This window comes from Neocloeon triangulifer, unplaced genomic scaffold, assembly GCF_031216515.1.
Source record: "Neocloeon triangulifer isolate White Clay Creek 2 clone unplaced genomic scaffold, ASM3121651v1 ptg000022l, whole genome shotgun sequence".
NCBI lineage: Eukaryota > Metazoa > Arthropoda > Insecta > Ephemeroptera > Baetidae > Neocloeon > Neocloeon triangulifer.
The window spans coordinates 3551204-3572249 of record NW_026775562.1 but is presented as its reverse complement, the minus strand read 5'-3'; the positions used below and the strand labels follow the sequence as shown (position 1 = coordinate 3572249).

At 35.2% G+C, this 21046-nt stretch overlaps 5 protein-coding genes across 7 annotated transcripts in view; 3 read left to right on the top strand and 2 right to left on the bottom strand.

Moving 5' to 3' along the window:
• The window catches only part of LOC132204360 (uncharacterized), a 31240-nt gene extending 24985 nt beyond the window's left edge, over positions 1–6255 (top strand). For 2 of the 3 annotated variants that reach the window (XM_059632828.1, XM_059632827.1), the window contains exons 3-8: positions 3968–4251; positions 4712–4983; positions 5149–5244; positions 5312–5359; positions 5439–5608; positions 5830–6255. In XM_059632828.1, coding sequence (XP_059488811.1) covers positions 3968–4251; positions 4712–4983; positions 5149–5244; positions 5312–5359; positions 5439–5608; positions 5830–6125 — 1166 coding nt within the window. In that variant the 3' untranslated portion in view covers positions 6126–6255. The remainder of the gene's footprint in view (positions 1–3967; positions 4252–4711; positions 4984–5148; positions 5245–5311; positions 5360–5438; positions 5609–5829) is intronic. The other variant, XM_059632830.1, reaches the window with a different exon arrangement.
• A 137-nt stretch (positions 6256–6392) lies between these two features.
• Positions 6393–7452, bottom strand: LOC132204387 (probable NADH dehydrogenase [ubiquinone] 1 alpha subcomplex subunit 12). The gene is made up of 4 exons (XM_059632876.1): positions 7274–7452; positions 7108–7190; positions 6934–7049; positions 6393–6667 (listed from the first exon to the last, which is right to left on the bottom strand). Exons 1-4 carry the CDS (start codon positions 7366–7368, stop codon positions 6530–6532), a joined length of 432 nt encoding a protein of 143 aa, XP_059488859.1. The 5' UTR covers positions 7369–7452; the 3' UTR covers positions 6393–6529.
• An 840-nt stretch (positions 7453–8292) lies between these two features.
• LOC132204823 (SPARC) lies at positions 8293–14461 on the top strand. Its single transcript, XM_059633633.1, has 7 exons — positions 8293–8428; positions 11098–11186; positions 11247–11373; positions 11866–11981; positions 12042–12188; positions 12719–13069; positions 14149–14461. The coding sequence occupies exons 2-7, from the start codon at positions 11112–11114 to the stop codon at positions 14188–14190; spliced, it is 858 nt and encodes a 285-aa protein (XP_059489616.1). The 5' UTR covers positions 8293–8428; positions 11098–11111; the 3' UTR covers positions 14191–14461.
• Positions 14462–14784: 323 nt separating this feature from the next.
• On the top strand, positions 14785–19232 carry LOC132204821 (heparan-alpha-glucosaminide N-acetyltransferase). Its single transcript, XM_059633631.1, has 12 exons — positions 14785–14996; positions 16278–16405; positions 16996–17102; positions 17167–17338; positions 17396–17503; positions 17552–17648; positions 17718–17879; positions 17939–18051; positions 18106–18278; positions 18626–18794; positions 18852–18964; positions 19015–19232. Exons 1-12 carry the CDS (start codon positions 14850–14852, stop codon positions 19194–19196), a joined length of 1671 nt encoding a protein of 556 aa, XP_059489614.1. The 5' UTR covers positions 14785–14849; the 3' UTR covers positions 19197–19232.
• LOC132204822 (3-hydroxyisobutyryl-CoA hydrolase, mitochondrial) lies at positions 19217–20946 on the bottom strand. The gene is made up of 5 exons (XM_059633632.1): positions 20813–20946; positions 20529–20742; positions 20136–20462; positions 19659–20075; positions 19217–19500 (listed from the first exon to the last, which is right to left on the bottom strand). Exons 1-5 carry the CDS (start codon positions 20813–20815, stop codon positions 19352–19354), a joined length of 1110 nt encoding a protein of 369 aa, XP_059489615.1. The 5' UTR covers positions 20816–20946; the 3' UTR covers positions 19217–19351.
• Between the last annotated feature and the right edge of the window lie 100 nt (positions 20947–21046).

The window sequence follows — 21046 nt, the reverse complement described above, 5'->3', positions numbered from 1 at the left end:
ATAGGATAAGCAAAAGTGAAAAGCTAAAAAGAAATATTAGTTTGTTTTTTTCTTAAATTGTTTAATTTTGTATACAAATTTTTACAATATTGGAAGATTAAACCGAACAAAAAAATTAATGAGCCATTCGTTTTTTTATATTTTATTTTATAAATAAGAAAGTCAGTTTTTCAGTAAATAAAATTGCAAGTCGATAACAGTAATAAAACCAGCAGGATCAGTTAAAATATTTGCAATTTTTGTTTTCTAAACTGCAAAAGTTTGTTACTTACAAGAAGACTTGTAATAATAAATAGCATAAAATCTTCCCACTAGGTTTTTTATTTCTAATGAAATCAGCATTATTTCTCTCCTAACAAGCCCTTTTATATCGCTGGTGCAAATTAAATCATTGCAAATCTAAGAAAAGTGCAAAAGGCTGGTCGTGTCCGCGCCACGGTTCGGGAGGAACCTGGGAGCTTCGGCAGCGCGTTTCCTGCCCAATGCTCGGCGTCTTGAGTCTTGAGTCTTCTTGAGCATTGGGCAGGAGACGCGCGGCCTCCACCCTCAGGTCATCCAGCATGCGGGAGTGACATGCGGGGAGGGAGGGCTGTGGTGACGCTTAGCAACCACCCTAATTTCAACACCACCAAATCCCTTCCTAGCCATTCATACACGCAAATCCTGGTCGCATTTGATGCCCATTTTTTATTTCAATTCTCCTTAATTTGGAAATGAATATTTTGCAACCCGCCCTGGATTAAAGTTTGACTTTCCAGTTTTTCGCTTCAATAGATTTGCAACTTTCAATCAGAAGTTTTCGTATTTTATTTAAAAAATAAGTTTGAAATATCTGCTCAGGACTATTTTAGCGATCAGAGAATGGCGGTAGACCTTAGAGGGCCTGATGCAACTATGAAAGTTAGATTGCATTGTTGGACGATAAATTTTGAAAAATTCTCGGGCGAATCTCCAAATTTAAAAAGAACGCGACCGATAGGAGCCACGAACGGCACACCGGCGAAAAGCTTGTTTCACGAGGATGCCGAAAATGCCCAGGTTTTTGCGATTTGGTGACCCCTGACCTGAGAAAGTAATATATTTTTATTTTCTTTCAAAATTGCCATTTCTGACGCGCTCCTTCAATGAATAAATAAAAATTTGAAGTTTGTTTTACAGAAATATTTGAAATGACTTTAATTTAAGTCTCAAATTTCAGTCTGTTTACAGCAAAATGAGCAGATTTGTGTCGGCTTAACTCCCAATTATAATGTGGGAAAGAAAAATGGGAAAACACAGTAATTTGCAAATTACTATATTTCATTGAAAATTGAACAAATCAATAAAATTATTCACAAATTAGATGAATCAATTGTAACTAAAAAATATTATTTTTTTTTAAATAAAAATGTGGAAAATAAATTATTTTCAACCCAATTCTACCTTTTCGAAAACTAAATTTTTTTGTTTCTTGCCTCTCGAATCTGCAATCTTCGGAAATCCACAAAGGGCACTTAATAACCATAAAATAATGCCCTGAGCTCCTGATTCAGTGCCCGGGCTCTGATCACCCACCACTTTCCCGGCCCGAGGGCCACTCGTTCAGGCGCCCTGACCCTGAGCCAGGAGCTCGGGGCAGTGTGACCTGAGATGTTAGGCGGCCTCACCTAACAACAACCCCAAATCTCTTTCTAGCCATTCATACACACAAAACGTGGTCATATTTGATGCCCATTTTTTATTTCAATTCTGCTTAGTTTGGATTTAAATATTTTGCAACCCGCCCTGGATTAAAGTTTGAATTATCAGTTTTTCGCTTCAATAGATTTGAAACTTTCAACCAGAAGTTTGCGTATTTTAATAAAAAAAGGAGTTTGAATTTTCTGCTCAGGACTATTTTTGCGGTCAGAGAATGGCGGTAGACCATTGAGGGTCTCTGGGTCTCATGCAACTATGAAAGTTAGATTTCATTGTTGAATGTCAAATTTGAAAAAATTCTTGGGCGTATCTCAAAATTTAAAAAGAACTCAACCGATGAGAACAACAAATGACACACCAGCGGGAAGCTTCACGGGGATGCAGAAAATGCCCTGGTTTTTGCGATTTGGTGACCCCTGACCTGAGAAAGACGCGGGGAAGCCCAATATGTCCAGTTTCAACACATCTGCAATGTGCTTTTTTATGGCTGCGAATCCATAGTTGCCTTAATAAAAAAAGGCCTTTTTAGCTAGTTTTTGCCAAAATATGCAGGTTAATGAGTTGATTTTTTTAATAGAGCTAGATTTTTCGCATTTCAATTTATTAGAATATTAAATTTGCGGACATTTTGAAATTTAATTATATATATTGAAATATATTGACGTCGATTTTAAGTTCGCGCAAGTCATTGTAAAATCACTTGATTTGTACAGAAAATTCATTTTCCCAACATAGAAAAAATTCAATCAAACCTAAAATGCAGGAGACAGTGCTTGAAATTTTTTCAATATTTTTATTCAACATTGAACTCCATAAAAGAATAGACATTTATTATATATTCAATAGAAATTGAGTGACTATTATTTAATTAAAAAGAGAACTTGTCACGCGTTTACATCAAGGATGCCAAGACAAAAATTTAAATGCCTTTTTTCTTTAAGGCCACAATGCCAACAATGGGATTCGCAGCCACAAAAGAGCACACTTCGGAGGTGTTTAAACTCGACCTTATGTGCTTCCCGACGTCTTTCTCAGGTCAGGGGTCTCCAAATCGCAATAACCAGGGCATTTTCGGAATCCTCGAAAAACAAGCTTTCCGCCGGTGTGCCGTTTATCGCTCCCTACGGTGGTGTTCGTTTTAAATTTTGAGATACGCCCAAGAATTTTTTCAAATTGACATTCAACAATAGAATCTAACTTTCATAGTTGCGTGAGACACCCAGAGACCCTCCAAGGTCTACCGCCATTCTCTGGCCGCAAAAATAGTCCTGAGCAGAATTTTCAAACTCCTTTTTTTATTAAAATACGCAAACTTCTGGTTGAAAGTTTCAAATCTATTGAAGCGAAAAACTGATAATTCAAACTTTAATCCAGGGCGGGTTGCAAAATATTCATTTCCAAATTAAGGAGAATTGAAATAAAAATGGGCATCCAATGCGACCAGGTTTTGCGTGTATGAATGGCTAGGAAGGGATTTGGTGGTGTTGAAATTAGGGTGGTTGCTAAGCGTCACCACAGCCCTCCCTCCCCGCATGTCACTCCCGCATGCTGGATGACCTGAGGGTGGAGGCCGCGCGTCTCCTGCCCAATGCTCAAGAAGACTCAAGACTCAAGACGCCGAGCATTGGGCAGGAGACGCGCTGCCGAAGCTCCCAGGTTCCTCCCGAACCGTGGCGCGGACACGACCAGCCTTTTGCACTTTTAAATTGCAATGAATTAATTTGCACCAGCGATATAAAAGGGCTTGTTAGGAGAGAAATAATGCCACTCTCAGGCTGATTTCATTTGAAATAAAAACCAAATGGCCTATAATGGGAAACATGAAAGTTAAAAAATAAACTGTTAGTTTAAACTATTTGAAATGAGTCAAGACCGTGTAAGCATAATAAAATTTAAAACTGTTTTGAAAGCTCTAAAAAGCGTGACCACTGCAGTTAAACCATTCTAGTAATGCATGTGTTATGCAATGTAAAGTAAGGTCAATTTATTTATCTTTTTTTAGGTCAGTTTTAATGTAAATTTCGATTAATTTAATATTATTGGTTTACCAGAGGCCATTAAAAATATTCGCAAATTAAGAATGAAAATTCCAAAAATTAATATTCATAACAAATTTTGGGATAAACCTTTTCGGCAAAAAATAAAATTTGTTTAATTCACACATTTTTTTATATTATAAATTTCAAATCAATAGAGAAAACTAATTTGATCACACTGAAAAATAACTTTCTCTCTGAAGATCTTGTTGAAAATTATAATATTAAATGGATCTTTTGTGTTTATTTTTCAGTTTCAAACTTGGCGAGTTTTGCGGGCGCCCAGCAAATGTGCGACTCGCGCGAGTACCAGATGTGCATCACGCTGGCCGACCCGTTGATCCGCAACCCGAAACTCGTGTTTCCGGACACGATGGCCGACATCGACGAGGTTTGCCGCACGTGGGCCAAGTTCGTCGACTGCGTCAAGCGGTACACGGACCGCTGCTTTTCGCCCACGCGCCGCCTCCAGTTCAACCAGGCCGTCCAGCGCTCCGTCGACTCCGTCCACCAGATGTGCACCCAGACACCCTATCAGGTAAAAAAAAGAAGAAAACGATCGACGCCTTGATCGGCCCAACTAGGCAATTCTCTCCTCTGGAGAGTCGCGCCGGTTGCATAACTTTGCCTCGCTTCATTAGCTCTGAAATTTAATGAAATTGTTTTTAAAAAGGAATTTTTTAATAGTTTTTTAAGTAGACTTAAAAATTATACTCACTCCACAGAAATAAATTGATCAAAATCATCGAATTTGGAAATTTTATTGAATAAATAAATATCTTCATGGCAATTATAATTTTATTTTTCTGTGGATAACAATTTATTTTTTATTTTTAGAAATTAGTTGAATCTTTATTTATTAGTTAATATTTTACATTTTTAATCAAATTTAGTAACAAAAATGTTTTTTAATTTCTTGCATTATAATTTTTTTTTTACACGTGGATTTTTTTTTAATTAAAAACTTTTATTGTCATTTATGTTTTCCTCTTTGGCAGACGGAGTACCTGAGTCACGCGTCGTGCATCAAGGCCACTTTGAATTCAGATTGCACTCGGCAGTACGGCCGACTGGCGGATTTGGTGGCCAGCACGCGACCTGTGACCTCTCGAGTGCACATTTGCTGCGCGCACCACGAGTTCCGCGAGTGCGTGATCCGCGAGACGAAGCGTCGGTGCGACAGGGACATTGCCGGACCCGCGTCCCGGTTCGCGCTGCACATCCTGGACAAGGCCCTCAGCTTTTTGCACGAGGACTGCACAAATTACATGTGAGTTGAACAGGAATTAAATTTTAATAAGAAAAAATTGCATAGAAAACCATTTTTGTTAAAATTGAATCTGATTTTAATTGTAAAGAATGAATTATTTAATATAAATTTAAAAAAAATTCATTAAATGCTTAATTTTAATAAAAATTTGTATCCTTTTTACAGACCCATGACTGGAGATTGTCCAACTGGTGACACACCCACGGACAATCAGTACCAGAATGACCTCGGCACCACACGGAAATATCCAACGCCGCGAGGGTAAATTTGAATAAATCAATTGCCACCGTATCATTTTCCTTTATTAAACCCAAATTCAATATATCAGATTTTTGGATGACCTCAATGACATTCGCCGTAACTATCGGTATTGGAGGTAGATTTTTCTTTCGTTCTGCATGTTTCACATTTATTTTGGGGAAAATGGTTCATAATTATGCTTTTGTGTTTTGCAGCGAGAGCAGCAGAGTTCCTTTTGGTCGAAGTTCCAGCAGATTCCCGGAAGCGCCTCCGACACCGTCGACGACAGAACGGCCAGTTGAGTTTTCCATGCCCGGAGACACGACCTCCTCCTCGGCTGCACCCTGGACGCCACCCCCAAACCCTGCAGACGTTTGGACTCCTGGTAATAAAAATATCTTAATAAATTTAAAAAATTTAATAGAAGATTCCATTTTATTAAATTTATTTCAAGTTACTTAAATTAAATTTATTTCCTAAAATCATGGTCTTTTAAATTTATAAAAAGATTATAAATGTTTGGGAAATTATTGAATTAATTTAAATATTTCCAGTCCGCAATTTTTCTTAAATTTTACTCAATTTAACCAATATATTAATCAATAGGAAATGGTCAACTGATTAATGAGGTGCCGACGACAAAACGGCCCTTCTACCAGCCTTCGACGGAAGCGCCCTGGGGCCTCGGCGAGACCTCGACCCGCATCTCCTGGGGTGACGACAATGAGAACTACGTCCACAGCACCGTGTCCTGGTACCCTGAGGCGGCCATCCACCACAACGGCATCATCGACGAGCCCAACCAACAGGGTTACAAGGGCGCCGCCTCGGCTTTGAAACCCGTCGGAGCCCTCTTGGTGTTGTCGATGGCGCCGCTGGTCCTGCGCCGATTGCTCAGCTGAAGATCCGAATTGGCTGCTGCAGAGATGTAACCGCGCTCTCTTTTTGTACAAATTGTGTAATGTTAATTAGTCTTACTGCTTCATAAATTGTCTATGAAATAAATATATAAATATGATTTCTATAGCTGTAAATAATACTACAAGCCAGACTGATTATTTCAAAAGAGCCACCGTGGACTAAATAATTCAATTATAAGGAGAGGAAAATAGTTAATGAAAGGATTTTTATTTAAATTTAAGGTCATAAATCGAATAAGAAAAATTAAATCCAGTAAAATTTAGCTTATACTGAAAGAAGGATAATATGAAATATTTTAAGGTAAAATTCAAAATTATTTTAACATATTATCTTTAATGAACAATTACCAGGAGCATCTATATCAGTTTTATTTACAAACTTAGGACTACGAAGACTTGGGCTTTGGGGGCACCCACGCTTGGATTTTTGGAGGCACCGTGCTGTAGGGCATGTAAGCACCTGAGGTGCCTGAAAGGTTTTCAGTGTGGTCAGCCATCCATGCGTATTTCACCCTAGTGGGGTCCTGAAAACATTTAAAAATAAGCTCCATAAGTTGTTGTGTAAAAAATATACAAAAATTTTAAGAACCTCCTTTTTTTTAAATTGTAAATATTTTTGGAATTTTAACATTTGTTTGTTAGATTATTATAAAATTTCAATAAAGAAATAGCTCAAAAACGCAATTTAAGGTTTGACAGAGAAGACGAACTAAAAATTGCATTCTTTTCTGAGTTTTCTGAGGATATTTTACATTTTTTATCCTTTTAATTTATTTAATCGGTTAATTACTTTGTTGGGAGGGATATCTGTCTTGTAGTGGAGCCATCCAAACCATTCGGCGGGCACCTGGCTTCCGTCATAGTCAAGTGCCAGCTTTTCATTGTAATCAACCCATCGATTTCGTCCTGAAATTTTGCTCAAATTATAGCACTTCAAATTCACACGAATTTCACAAAGTCTTACCGTAAAAATACATTTTATTCTCGTAGTATTTGTTTCCGTACTTGTCCTCGCCGATGAGGGTTCCCGATTTCAGTTCGTCCATCCTAAATTAAAAATAAAAATTAGCAAATATTGAAGGACACAAATCGCAGGATCGAAAGAAGAGGGTTTTGGCACTTTTGCGAACCTGTAAATTTTGGCCAGGGAAGCCCTGATGCCTCCATTTTGCCGGATGATTTCGAAGAGACGGCCCACTTTGTCCAGCCCGAGGAATTTGCCCATTTTCGGCGAATTTTCGGCCGAAAATTGTCTGCAAAATCGAGGCGAGAGTGCGTCGAAAACAGCTGTGTTGAAAAACAGCGCCCTCGCTACGGCTTTGATTGAACTACGAACGATCGAGGGTGGAATCCAATTCAAAATGTGGCGCGAAATTCGTATGCATTGGATTTTAATTCTTTTTATTTAGCATGTTAGTAATTTTTTTAACTAATTATAAGAAATAACGCCATTTTTTTCAAGAACACAATAATCTACAATAATCTAGAGGCATGAACAATCGTTTTTTGTTTGTTTTTTTATTCAGATTGTTGCACCGATTGTTGGAAGAACAAAAGGTCATTGTTGAAAAAAAAATAATTTCTGAAACACGCAGCACCACCAGCAACAATTTCACATAAAAATCAGTCAAATTAAAAAGGAAATAAAGGAAATCATAGTCTAAGTTTGTCTAAGTTAAGCAAAATATCAATTAATAAAAATGACTAAAAAATTGAAAAGAATGGAACATTTTGTCAAATAAAAAAATCATAAATCGCAAAAATTTCAGGTTTTGACCAAAAGGGAATTAAGAATTTTTGAAAAGTATAAAGATTATTTATTCCGATTTTTTGCGATATTATTTAATTTTAATTTCATAAATTAATTAATAATTTGCATATTATTAATTTTTATTTATGGCATCAAAATTGAACTTTTCGGCATAGACATTTTAAAAATTTTTATATTTAAATGCAATTTTTTTCTTATTAAGTTTTATTTTCAATTTAGTTTAGATCAGAAAATTTATAAAAACAAGTATTTTCAGGAAACCCTCCTCGTTGGTGGTGATGAACTTTCCAGAGCCCATGGCTTGTATACATTCGCTTTTGGCTCGACCGAAATCTTGGCAACGTCGGATTATTCACTGGGCGCAGAGTGTGTGTTTTCCTGGCGGCTGCTCCACAGTGGGAGGCTGGGCCGCGAAGGAGCAGCGGTCGCGAGAGGCTCATCTTTTTATGGAATTCCAGCAGTTGCGGAGGAGAATCGGTCGAGAGAACACGTCACACAACAAAGCCACCGACTGGTAACAATTTTGTCCATTTCCACCAATTGCAGCTACAATTGGACTTTTATTATTTGTAAACTTTAAGAGCTTTTGAGTGAAATTAAATTAAAAAAAGGAAAAAGTCATCTTCAAAAATATTTTTATTTTATTTCAACTGCAACGGTTTCAAATTTTTTTTCTATTACATTTTACATGTCGACTAGAGTATTTTTGATTTTCAAGTCACAAAATTTATTAAATTTGTAAATATTTTTTTCCTATTTGGAGGTTTTTTTCTTGTAAAAAGATTCTAGGAAATACAGAGCGGTCATTTCTTTGTCGAGGCCGAGCGCCCCCGCTTTTGAACCTCGATTCGCTCCCTTTCTCTCTTGTACTCTTTTGTTGGGCTCTGCGCATTTTATGACAAGCAAAAGGCAGTAAAATTCTAAACCATAAAGTTTCAAGCGCACGATTCATTCTAAATTCAAACAGCAAGACCTACTCTTCTTTTTATAATTCTATTGGTACAATTTTATTTTCATAACCACTCTTTAAAATAATGAATAATTCTACGGTTTTTAAAATTTTTCGAAAATTGTGGGCTAAATATAAAAAAAGCGTTAAATTTAATAAATTTCAGGCAGTTTTAATTCTAAACAAATCGGAATTATATAGGAGTTGGAGTCACCCTTTACAATTGTTTGAATTTATTTCAATTTGTTATTTAATAAAATAAAAATCTCAATTTTCACATTTAATTTTATAAATAATTTTAATTTATATAGATAAATAAATTTTGGTTTTCTAATAATTGTCACAAATTTCTATAAAAATATCAAACATTAAATAAAATTAAAAATATTGCAAATTTGAAACTAGAAAAAACGTTGTTTGATATTTTTTTTTTTATTCGTAAATTTCTCAATCATCCGTGGGTGGAGTTTAAATTTTGTTATCTCGAAAGAGCAAATTGGTTCATCGCAATATCCGGGAAACGGAGGAAGATAAAGTTCAGCTCTCGCTGAAAGGGTCGCCTCTATGTATGTGATTAGTGAAAAAGCGCTTCCTTTCATCGCGACGTTCTCCGGGCCGCGTGTCACTTTTATTCTTACTTAATTCAACTCTTTTTTTTTCTTGATTTACATCTCTGGGTCGCCACCCTGTGTTTAAAGTTGAACCGAAAAAAGGCCGGCAAATGACGTCAGCAAAGCGTAAACAAACAAATCGAAACTCAACACATGCAGTGAGAAAAGGGAAAGACTCGTCTGCGGCCAAAATTTGTTTAACTTATACACTCGGGTCGGCTGCACCAGAACTCCAGATGCGAGGATTGAAAAGCGAAAATTTATAATATATGTCGCGCCGCATATGCTGGGAATGAGAGTGTATTACACACACGTGTCCTTTTTATAGATGAATAGATAAGACGAAACTTAAAATAAATTTGCTAAATAATTAATAATTTAAAGTGCATAAGAATTGTTTTTAGCAAGATATTTTATTTTATAGGGACACAAAATCAATTTTATCTTAATTTCAACTCTACGTAATATTGAATAAAATTTAATTTAAAAATGCGATTTAAAAGAGTTTTCTTAATTTTTCTTCATTTTGTTAAGATTGGTAATATTAGCAAAATTATAATGATGAAAAGTTAAAACTTCAATTTTTTCAAGGCTCTTAATTGTGCATGCTTTGAAAATGGATTAATCTGTGCATAAACTTATAAGTCGCCTGTTTATATTAAAAAAACAACTAGAACTTAAAATCGCCCAACATTGAAAAAAGTGCAGTGCCAAATAGAAATGTGAGGAATTAATATTTTTGTCTAAAAAATTAAATTTACTACAATTTTTTCGATTTTTACTCCATGAGTAAAATTAATTTTAAAGTTTATTGCTGTAAAAAATTATTTCATTTTTTTTTTTTAAATATAATATGTATTTTTGCTTTTTATGCAAAAATGTTTAATTTCATTAAATTGAAATAATTCTAACTCTAATTAATGAGAATTGGATAGCATTGACGTTTCATTGAAGTTCATTGTCTTATTAAATGACGATGAACTGTCTTTAATATTCAGTAGCCGTTTTTAATCGAGTTCTTTTGAGTATTTTTTTTTGTTCATCGTTTCAATTAACTCGAGTTAAAGACAATTTAAGGGCCAGTAATGCGAAGCAGTTGAGTTGATGATAATTCCTATTGAGAGCCCAAATGGCAAATCTTAATTGGCGCGCGCATATGGAAACGAGGGCGCAGCAAAAAATTAAATATATTGGAGAGGGCGAGAGATGACATCAGTGTTGAATAAAGAAAGAAATGATGTCAGAGATCGCGCGGTGCACTCGAGAGTTTTTTTTACTGCCCTTTGATGAGAAAAATAAAATGAGATTAACAGACGGAGGAGATGCTGGCCGACGAGATGCTAGAGCAGATGCCAGACACAGATTTGTCATAGTGTTGAAAAAAAATTGAAATTAACAAGAGCTACAAATAAAATAATGAGCTGCTTGAGAGGAAGCAGCGGAGTAATTTAAATATTTAAAATATTCGAAGTTTCAACGAAAACAAAGCTTTTGATTTAGCAAATTTCTTTTTAGATTTCACAAATTTTGTTTTTATAAATTTCTTGCCGTTCTTTTTGTTCATTAAAAGTGTATTTTTTTTAATTGAATTGAAATTTTATTTTGATTTTTGTCAAATTTAAGGTGCCTTGTTCAAAATGAGGGTTCCCCGAGTGTTGATCGCAGCCATTTTGGTGCTGCTGGTGATCGACGTGGTGACCTCAGAGAAACTGGTTCGCCTCGTTGTTACACAAAGTTGAATGTGTTTTATTTGTATTCATAATATTCCGCAGAGAAAGTACAAGAAGTTCAAGCACCCCCGCAAGTCTACCACGACCACAAGCACCACCACAGAAAGTGAGGTGCAGATTGATGAGGACGAAGATGACGCTGACCAGGATAATGTTCAACCTCAAGTCGGTACGAAAAAAATTCAATTTTTTAAATGAAAGATGATTAAAATTAGACGTTAGACGTTTGAATTTAAACAGAGCATTACAATTTGCGCAAAATTTAATTAATCTCACAAATTAAATCTTGTTTTCCTCTGACTAGGATCAAATTTTTACTTGTAGGTTTTTTATTCATTGTATCATTGGAAAAATTTTGTTTTAGCCAGTTTTAGCTTAAATTCAGCTCAGAAATTTAAATGCAGTAATTTTATAATATTTTATTTTTATGAAATTTTTATTCAAACAATCAATTTTTGATTTAAAACAATTTTTTTCATATATTTTAGAGCGAGTCAAGATTTTTTCAATATCAAATTAAAATACTTCATTTTTGAACATCATTCAATAAAAAATATTATTTTAATAAATTTATTAAAAAAATTACAAATAAAGTATTAAACTTTTATAAATAAGGCTTTATTGTAAAATTTATAAATTTAGAATAATTTTTTTTATACAGATCCCTGTTTGAAGAAGCACTGCGGTGCAGGTCGTATTTGCCAGAGCACCGAGGAAGGCGATGCCGAGTGCATTTGCATTGAAACCTGCCCTGAGGAAACCGATCCGCGCAGAATGGTATTAATTAATTTATTATTTATTAAAATAAAAATTTCTGATTTTGGATTAAAATTCAAGGTGTGCACCAACCAAAACACAACTTGGAATTCGGACTGCGAGGTGTACCGAATGCGTTGTTGGTGTGACAAGGGCATGGAGAAGTGCCAGGACGACAGCATGAAGCACCTGCACATCGAGTACTACGGCGAGTGCAGAGAAATGCCGGTAAAGAAAAGAAAATCTTAATTCTTTTTAGCCAACATGGTTATTTTATTTTAAAATTTATTTTCTTTTCTAAAAAAAGAGTATTGCTTTGAAAGAAAGGTCATTTGAGGAGAAAACTGGGAAGGAAATAAATATTTAAATCATTTAACAAAATTTTGGGAAATCAAATTAAAGGGATTTCAACAGGGACACATAATTAAAATGAGCAACATGCGGAGAAATGAAATTCGTTGCTATTTTCTCACTGGACTCTTCCCATTTTAATTCAATAGATTATTATTTTTTTTATGAATAAAGATGGTTTTCCATTGACTCGGGAAAGTAATTATAAAAATTTTGGAAGTTTTAGAAAATGTGAAAGTTTTTAATGATATTTGTTTTAGTCAAAATTATTATTCATTATTATTCAATTAAAATTGTAAATTTTTAATACAAAATTAGGATTTCAATTTTTTACTGGTCTCTTTTCCATTTTTTTTTTTTTTTATAATTGGAGTAAAATAAATTAACTTGTTGTTGCAAAAATGCAGGAGTGCAGCGACGAGGAGATGGACGACTTCCCTCGCCGCATGCGTGACTGGCTTTTCAACATCATGCGGGACATGGCCGAGCGCGACGAGCTGACCCAACACTACAAGGAGATGGAGCTGGAGGCTGAGAACAACCAGACGCGTCGCTGGACCAACGCCGCCATCTGGAAGTGGTGCGACCTGGACGGCGAGCCGCACGACCGCAAGGTGTCCCGCCACGAGCTCTTCCCAATCCGCGCGCCCCTCATGGCCCTCGAGCACTGCATCGCGCCCTTCCTCAACAACTGCGACGAGAACGACGACCACAAGATCTCCCTCAAGGAGTGGGGCAAGTGCCTCCAGGTCGACCCTGTGAGTATCACCTTTAATATTTCGAAAATAAATATATTCATTTTTATTCACATATAAAATAAAAAATAGTGTCAAAAATTGATATTTATTTTGGAAGATGAAAAATTTGAATATTGGGGATTTTTTTTAACATGAAAAGTCAAACTTTTACCATTTATATAATGGTTACTCTGATTTTTTTTTTTTCATTAATTTAGTTAGATATTTTAAAAAAAGAGGGATTAATGTGATTTTTCACATTTAACTGTGCAAGGAAAACTGATTCTTTTTTATTATATTAGAATAATATCATCAAGTTTTAATAAAATGAAATAATACTTTGATAATTAATTTTTTTCTGCCTCTAACTTTAATTATAATTTTATCAACTCTGGAATTATGCATTAATGGTCTTCAGATAATTAATTTCTGAATTAATAAGAGGTAAATTTTTGTTCTTAAGAGCCAAGTTTTTATGTTTCGGTATGGAAACACGAAAAAAATTATCTATAAATTGATTTTTTTTTTTAAATTTCATGATATTATAATTGGAATTCTTTCAAACGTTATCTACCAAATAAATTTTAACAAAAAGAAGTTTGTCATTTCAATATGTTCTCCTTTGTGAAATGGATGCGTCCACCTATTTGAAAAATTCCTTTTTGAGCTTAGAATTAATTTTAAAAAAAGGTAGAAAATTGTGGATATGTAAAAGAATTGGATTGATTTTGATTTTTAAATTTTATTATATTTAGTATGGAAAAATTATTTGTTGATTTTTTTTCCAATTATATGATGATATTATTTGCTATTTGGAGAAGGGACTTTATAAATTGCGCCATTTGTATGGTAATGATTAGCATGAGATGAATGATGGCATATTTTTTCACAATTTATTAAACGATAAGTAATAAAAAATCTTCCAATTAAGATTGCAAAATTATTTACTTCAGTTAAGGTTTTTTTAATTGGAATTTAAGAAAAATTTAAAATAAACCAGCTTCTCAGTTGACCGTGAAAAATTTAATGATTTATCATTTGATGCATTATTCGGAGTTTCTCTTTTGAATCACAATTGAAATATGTGTCACTTTTTGCAGGATGAGATGGAAGATCGTTGCGAGGATGTGCGCGGAGAATAATTTCTCTCCTCTCGTCTTGTATAATTGCAGCGCAGAAATATCCTCTCTTGAGCTTAACAGAGTCACTAACATCACTGCCCTTTTTGTATAACCTACATTTATGGAAATCCACTACCGTAAAAGCGCATTTTAATAACAACAACAACAACAAAAACCGAGAGAGAAGATCATGGAGAGCAGAAGAACACACAGGCATTTCTTATATTTGTAGCAAACTCGTGATTTGGAAATAAAAACTACTTTAAGGCACAGTACACAATTATAGACTAAACGCGTGCAATTTTCTTTTGCCAAAATGAAAAGAACGCCTCAAACCAGTTTATAATAATTATACCTTTGGTCAACACTCAGAGAAAGTCGCCCTGCAAAAATCGTGCTAAACTGGAACGAAGAAATTTGACCAAATAAAAATGAATTAAACCTTCCAGCCTCAATAATTATTTATAAATAACAAATCAACAGGGCGTTGCCGTCTTCATTAGCATAATCCGATGTGATACGCAATGCATGTGTGCGTAATGGAGCATTTTTTTCTTTCATTACCCCACTTGACAATTTGCGCAGAGCGACGGCAGTGCTATCGGTGTGAGGGTTACTTTCACTTTCGTCGCGTATTTTGCCGGTTCCGAACCTTGCTTTGCGCCGATTCCACCGCAATCATGGCTTGGCTGTTGGAGAGGTCGGGTCGCGACGAGGTGGCCAATCTCGACACAAACCAGCTCGGAATCGACGAGGCCTTTTTGACTTTTGATTTGGGCAACAGGAGCCAAGCATGGCTCTACACCCTTTCCGAAGATTGCCACAAGGTAAAAATTATGGACAGTTTCCCTTTTTTTTGTAATTTAATTATTTGAAATTAAGGTAACTCTACCAATTGGCTCTAGAAATTTTCTGTAGTTTTTTCTCTTTGAAAAATAATATGGATTTCATTATTTTTTTCAAGCAGTAATTGAAATTTTGAGGTAGAATTTCACGATTCATGGTGATTTGAATTTAAAATCGGCTTTTCCTTGATGGGTTTTGTGAGTTTTTTTTTATTGTTTAAGAAAAACAAAATCCTGCTCTACATGTTTCGGCTGCGGGCTGAAGCCATAATTAATGAGCTGCGAAAACATTTTGGCAAGAATAAAAAATATTTGTCTTTCACATTAAGACTTTTTCGTGAAAAAATTATTCAAAGGTTACATTTATACACAAAACTATTTTTTTTTTTTTTAAAGAAATGTATTTAAAAGTATAAAAAAAAATGGTTCTTGTACTAATTCTTGTCAAAATGATTTCACAGCCGCAGCCCGCAGCTGAAATATGTAGTAGCAGGATATTTTTTTTCTAAAACAATAAAGAACTCACAAAAATAATTGAGGAAAGGCAGCGACTTTAAATTCATATCAACAATATTGAAATGTTGATTTAAATTAAAAATTTTGTTTGTTATAGCAACAATATTCACATTAAACGCAATACTGAATTTTAAAAAACGAATCTTCAGATAAATTCAATCAAGGTCCTCAATTTTTTTCATGAAAATTAATCCCATGAAAAAAATCAAGTTTGATTTATAGCCGAATTGTATAAAACATACTATATAATTATAAAAAATTAACAATGTAAAAGTGAAAATTTAAAAAAAAAATCATGGTTTATAAATTTTTTGCTGCTAACATATGTATTTTGTCTAGCCATGACCTTGACGAAGGAGCTTCTAGGTTATCTTTAGTGGGCTTAAAGGATTATAACTTTTAGGCCAATGCTGATTGAGAGATATCAAGGTTTTTGCTAGGTTTAGATATCCAATTTTGGCGAAAATTTTTATTAGGACAAACTTATAAATTTCAATCTTATTATTAAATACATAATTTTTCGCGTCAAAATATGAGGATTCTCATTTCGTGAATGGAATTATTTTTTGACATTATCAACTTTCAAAAAATATTCTGCCAATCTTATTTTTCAAATACAATATGTCATACTTATGCAGGAAAATGTGTCAACTTCTTTGCCAAATCCATTAATTAATATTCATAATATTATTCTTTGTTTGATTACGCATGATTTTTATTTGGTCTTGAATATTAATTCGATTTCAGTGTCCATTCGAGCTCAACTCGAAAATCGGTCACCTCGAGTCAAATGTGACGAAAATCAGCACAAAGCACGCGTGGACTTTGCTTTTGACTGAAAGTGACGAGGGTCTGTTCGTGAAAAACAGCTCAAGGTAATTAGATGTGTGTGGAAGTATCGCCCTTGAGTGTGCTGCCTATCATCTGGGTTAATAACGCTCGCATTTACAATCGCGGCGACACACATTGTTTTGCGTCGCGATTATTTCATATAATTTTGTTTAAAAAAATTAAAATTTTTAAATCAAACTTAGCTTTCATCAAAAGAATCGGAAATATAACATTTCTTATAAAAATAATTATTTAAACTTTGTTTCTCCGAAGTTCAAAATTTAAGAAGAAAAGTTTAAATTTAAATAAAATTGATTGCGAAATAAAATAGCAGAATTTAATTTTAATTCAAGAAGGAAAATTTTAAATTTATTTTAGTTGGTGCATTTTTTATTCCTATTTTTAGTGGTTTAAATAAAAATTATTATAATTTCAAAAAAGAAATTTCTGTGATTTTACGTAATTTAATTTTATTTTAATTATTTCTATAATATAAAAATATTTAACAAAATAAAAAAAATGATATTTTATATAAACTAAATTCAATTAAGCCATTAAAAAAAAAACTACATAAAAAGAGTTTTTTATTGTTTCTACATTTTCTCTTTTAATTTGGTTTTAATTCATTTCTCAGCAAGATTTGCGAGTTGCAAGCCAGCCTCGGACAATTCGGAATCTACAATGTGAAGGCGGACAAATGCAAAATTGACGTTATTTCTAAACCGGTCAATATTTACGCCCGTACGTTAATAATTTTTATTTTTTTTTTTAAATCCAATTTTCATTAATTCCATTTTTTTTCCAGCTCTAATTGCAGTGGCGTCCCTACTTGTATTGATCGGAGTGATTTTGGGCTTCATCAGCAGCGTTCTTAATTATTGCAGAAAAAAGCAGAAATTTGAGCCGGATCGTGAATCAAGCAAACCGGAAAATAATGTTCAACGGCGACGCGTTTCTTCACTGGACACTTTCCGAGGGTTACAAAAACTGATATTTAAATAAACAAATGTGTTCATTTTAATTTTTTTATACAGGATTAGCATTTTACTGATGATTTTCGTCAATGACGGAGCTGGCGGTTATCAAATTTTGGAACACGTGACCTGGGACGGTTTGCAATTGGCAGATTTCGTTTTCCCATGGTAAAAAATTCAAATATTGAAAAATTGCATTAATTAATAATAATTTAGGTTTCTCTGGATAATGGGCGTCTGCATTCCCATTTCAGTTAAATCACAGTTGAAGAGAAAATCTAACAAGTTTTTAGTTTTAATCTCAATTTTCAAGGTTGGTGAAATATTCTAAATATTTGGAAATTTATAAATTTCTTTTAACAAATTTTTTGAATTAATACAGAGATCATGCATTTTATTCGGACTGGGAGTGATGCTGAACACCCTGGGCGTTGGACCCAAATTGGAAACTCTGCGAATCTTCGGAGTTCTGCAGCGATTTGGTATTTTGTATTTTTTGACAGCCGGAATTTGCACGATTTTTTGGCCAACCAATTTAAAAACGGTATAGAATGATTAAAAAATTCAATAATTTAGCAATAAAATTAATTATTTTTCCAACAGACCGGTAGATTTTTAGATCTGCGAACCCTTTTTCCGCAATGGATCGTCCACTTGCTCTTGCACGCCGCCCACTTGCTAATCGTTTTTCTTTACAAAATCCCCGGATGCCCGACGTAATAAAAAAATCTGAGAAATTGAAGATTAATGAATATTTTTTTAATTCTTAGTGGCTATTTTGGTCCTGGTGGCATCAGCGAAAACGGACTCTATGTAAATTGCACCGGTGGAGTTTCTGCGTACTTGGACAAACTGATCTTAGGAGGGCAAACACATCTGTACCAAAACCCTACGACAAAGTTCGTCTACAAAACAGGGCCATTTGACCCTGAAGGACCCTACGGTAGGTTTTAAAACTGGTATTGGAAAAATTGCTAAAAACTTGCTGTAGTGATAGAAAAATGAATTGTGAAAGTGCAAATTGCACTCCAAAATTTTTAATCTTAATTTATTTTTAATTTTATCTAACCGCTTTGATTATTTTTACTTTTTTGCAAGCAATATTAAATTTAAAAGTTAAAATATTTTGGATTTTTTGTTTAAATAATAAAATTTCTTTTCCTTGTCTACTTCAAAAATTTTAAAGCTTAAAATAATCCTAATTAAAAACAATTCCTTTTAAATTTCAACGAAAATTCTCTTTTTAAAGGAGATTTTTTTCAAAAGATTGAATTTTTTATAAAATTTAAGGTTGCCTTCCATCTCTGCTGACTGTGTTTTTGGGAGTGCAAGCCGGAGCAATTTTGCTTTTGTACAAAAAGTCAAGTGAGAGACTTGTGAGGTGGTTTTTATGGGGCGCTGTGTGTCTCGTATCGGGATTTGCCATCTCCATCATCATCCCAATCAACAAAAACTTATGGTAGTAATTCTAAAATTAAAATTATACACAAAATTAAATTTACACTCACAATATCAGGTCGACAACCTTCAGCCTTTGTACGAGTGGGTCGGCTTTCTTGGTGCTCGTCCTTTGCTACATTCTCATCGACAAAATCTCCCTCTGGAACGGAGCTCCCTTCCTCTACCCTGGTGAGACAAAAAATTTAAATTATTTCAAAATTAACTGAATTTATTTTCAGGAATGAATGCGACAATAATGTACGTCGGCCACATGGTGGCTTACCAGTTGTGGCCGTGGCACTGGTCCTTCGGTCGGATGGACACGCACTTGATTCTGCTCGTGGAGGCTCTTTGGGGCGTTGGTTTGTGGACGATCATCGCCTACATACTTTTCAGGAAAAAGTTTTTCTTGTCCATATAAATTATTAAAAAGATCTGTGGTTTTTTGTACTCAAAATAGATCACATCTTATTTATTTTTTTAAATCGATTTGAAAACGAAAATATTAATCCCTGCAGAATAAATAATGGGAGAGACTTTTGACTTTTTGTGATAAAATAGTTACTGAGATTTTAATTAAATGGCACTTTTGAGACTGAAGTCGAGTTCTTCTCCGCTCGGCAGAGGAGCGAAGTAGGAGTCGATTGTGGCGTCTGAGACTTCGGCAAGGGTGGCTGGTTTCCATTTGGGATTGTTGTCTCGATCAACGAGGACACTTCGAACACCTACAAGTACAAAAAGATCAAAATTTTTAACAAATCCAGAGAATTTCATTTCATAACAATTTTTACGTTGCTATCAAATTAAAAAATCCGCGAAACAAAATTGATTTGTTCAATTATAAATTAAATCTTTGGGTATTTGCATGAAGAATAAAATTAACCTTCAATGAAATCGTGACCGGCACAGCATCGTTGGGTAAGGCGGAACTCCATCTGCAGGCACTCTTGCAGATTCTTCTGCTTGCCCAGCCTGAGTTGTTTCATGGTGATTTTGAGCGAGGTCGGTGACATCTTGTTGAGGGTTGCGGCAGTTTTCTTGGCCCACTCGGAGCCGTTGCTCTCCAACTTTTGCAGGATTTCCTCGACAGACTCGGGGGCAAAGGTGGCGTCGATGTCCTGCAGGGTGGGGGCCAAGGAGAATGGCCGGCCGGCAAGGTCCGCGTCGTTGAAGGAGTTGAGGACTCCTGCAGGGTCCTTTTCCGCAATCAGGGCAGCCTCGAGCTCGGCCAACTTTTCACTGTGCACAATGTGAGTGGCCACACCTGCGTGGAGGACGTCAGGACCCTTGAGACGATACCCTGAATTAAACAAAATTTCAAATAATATCTTTTTTTCTTTTTAATAAGATAAAATTATACCTGTCAGGGCTAAATAGTGACCAAGTCGACCTGGAAGTCGAGAGAGGAAATAACTGCCTCCGACGTCAGGGAAAAGTCCGATGGCCGTTTCTGGCATGGCGAACAGGGTCTTCTCCGTGGCCACCCTGAACCTTCCATGCACAGAGAGACCGACTCCTCCGCCCATGGTGATTCCATCGATCAAGGCCACGTACGGGACCTTCAGTCGGTTGATGAGGGCGTTCAACTGGTACTCGCCGTAGAAAAAGTCGTAGGCAAAGCGGTCCCCCGTTTTGGCAGCCTCGGTCACGGCCCTCACGTCACCACCGGCGCAGAAAGCTTTTTCACCTGAAATTGCAAAATTAATTAAAATTAATTAAGAATGCAGATTTGGAAGTAAATTTAAAATTATACCTGCACCCTTCATGATGATGAGCGACTTGTCCTTGTCCCACTGCTCGAGGACGGGCGTGATTTGCCGAATCATGTTGAGATTCAAAGCGTTCAGGGCCTTGGGGCGGTTCAGGGTGATGACACCCTTGTCCCCGATGGTTTGGACGACGACTTCATCCGTGGCCGTGTACATGCGGCGCAGGGCTTGGAGGGACACGTGAGCCGGTCGCCGAAGCTGCGAGTAAAAGGTGAGCAATTCACACGGGAAAGATATTTGACTAGTCACTCTGAACGAAGTTAATTACCATAATTATAAGGGCGCAGATCGCTGTGCCGGCTTCAATTAACTGAAATGGCGAGGCGGACAGGGAAAAGGAAATTCTGTGGTTTCTTTTTTTATTTACGTTTTAAATATTGATAGTTGCCAGAAGATGGCAGGGCAGTTGCCCTTGAAAAAAAATAGAAAGGATAAATTAAATTATCGTTTATTTTGTCTATCACAATATCACATACTATTTTTGATATCAAAGATATATTAG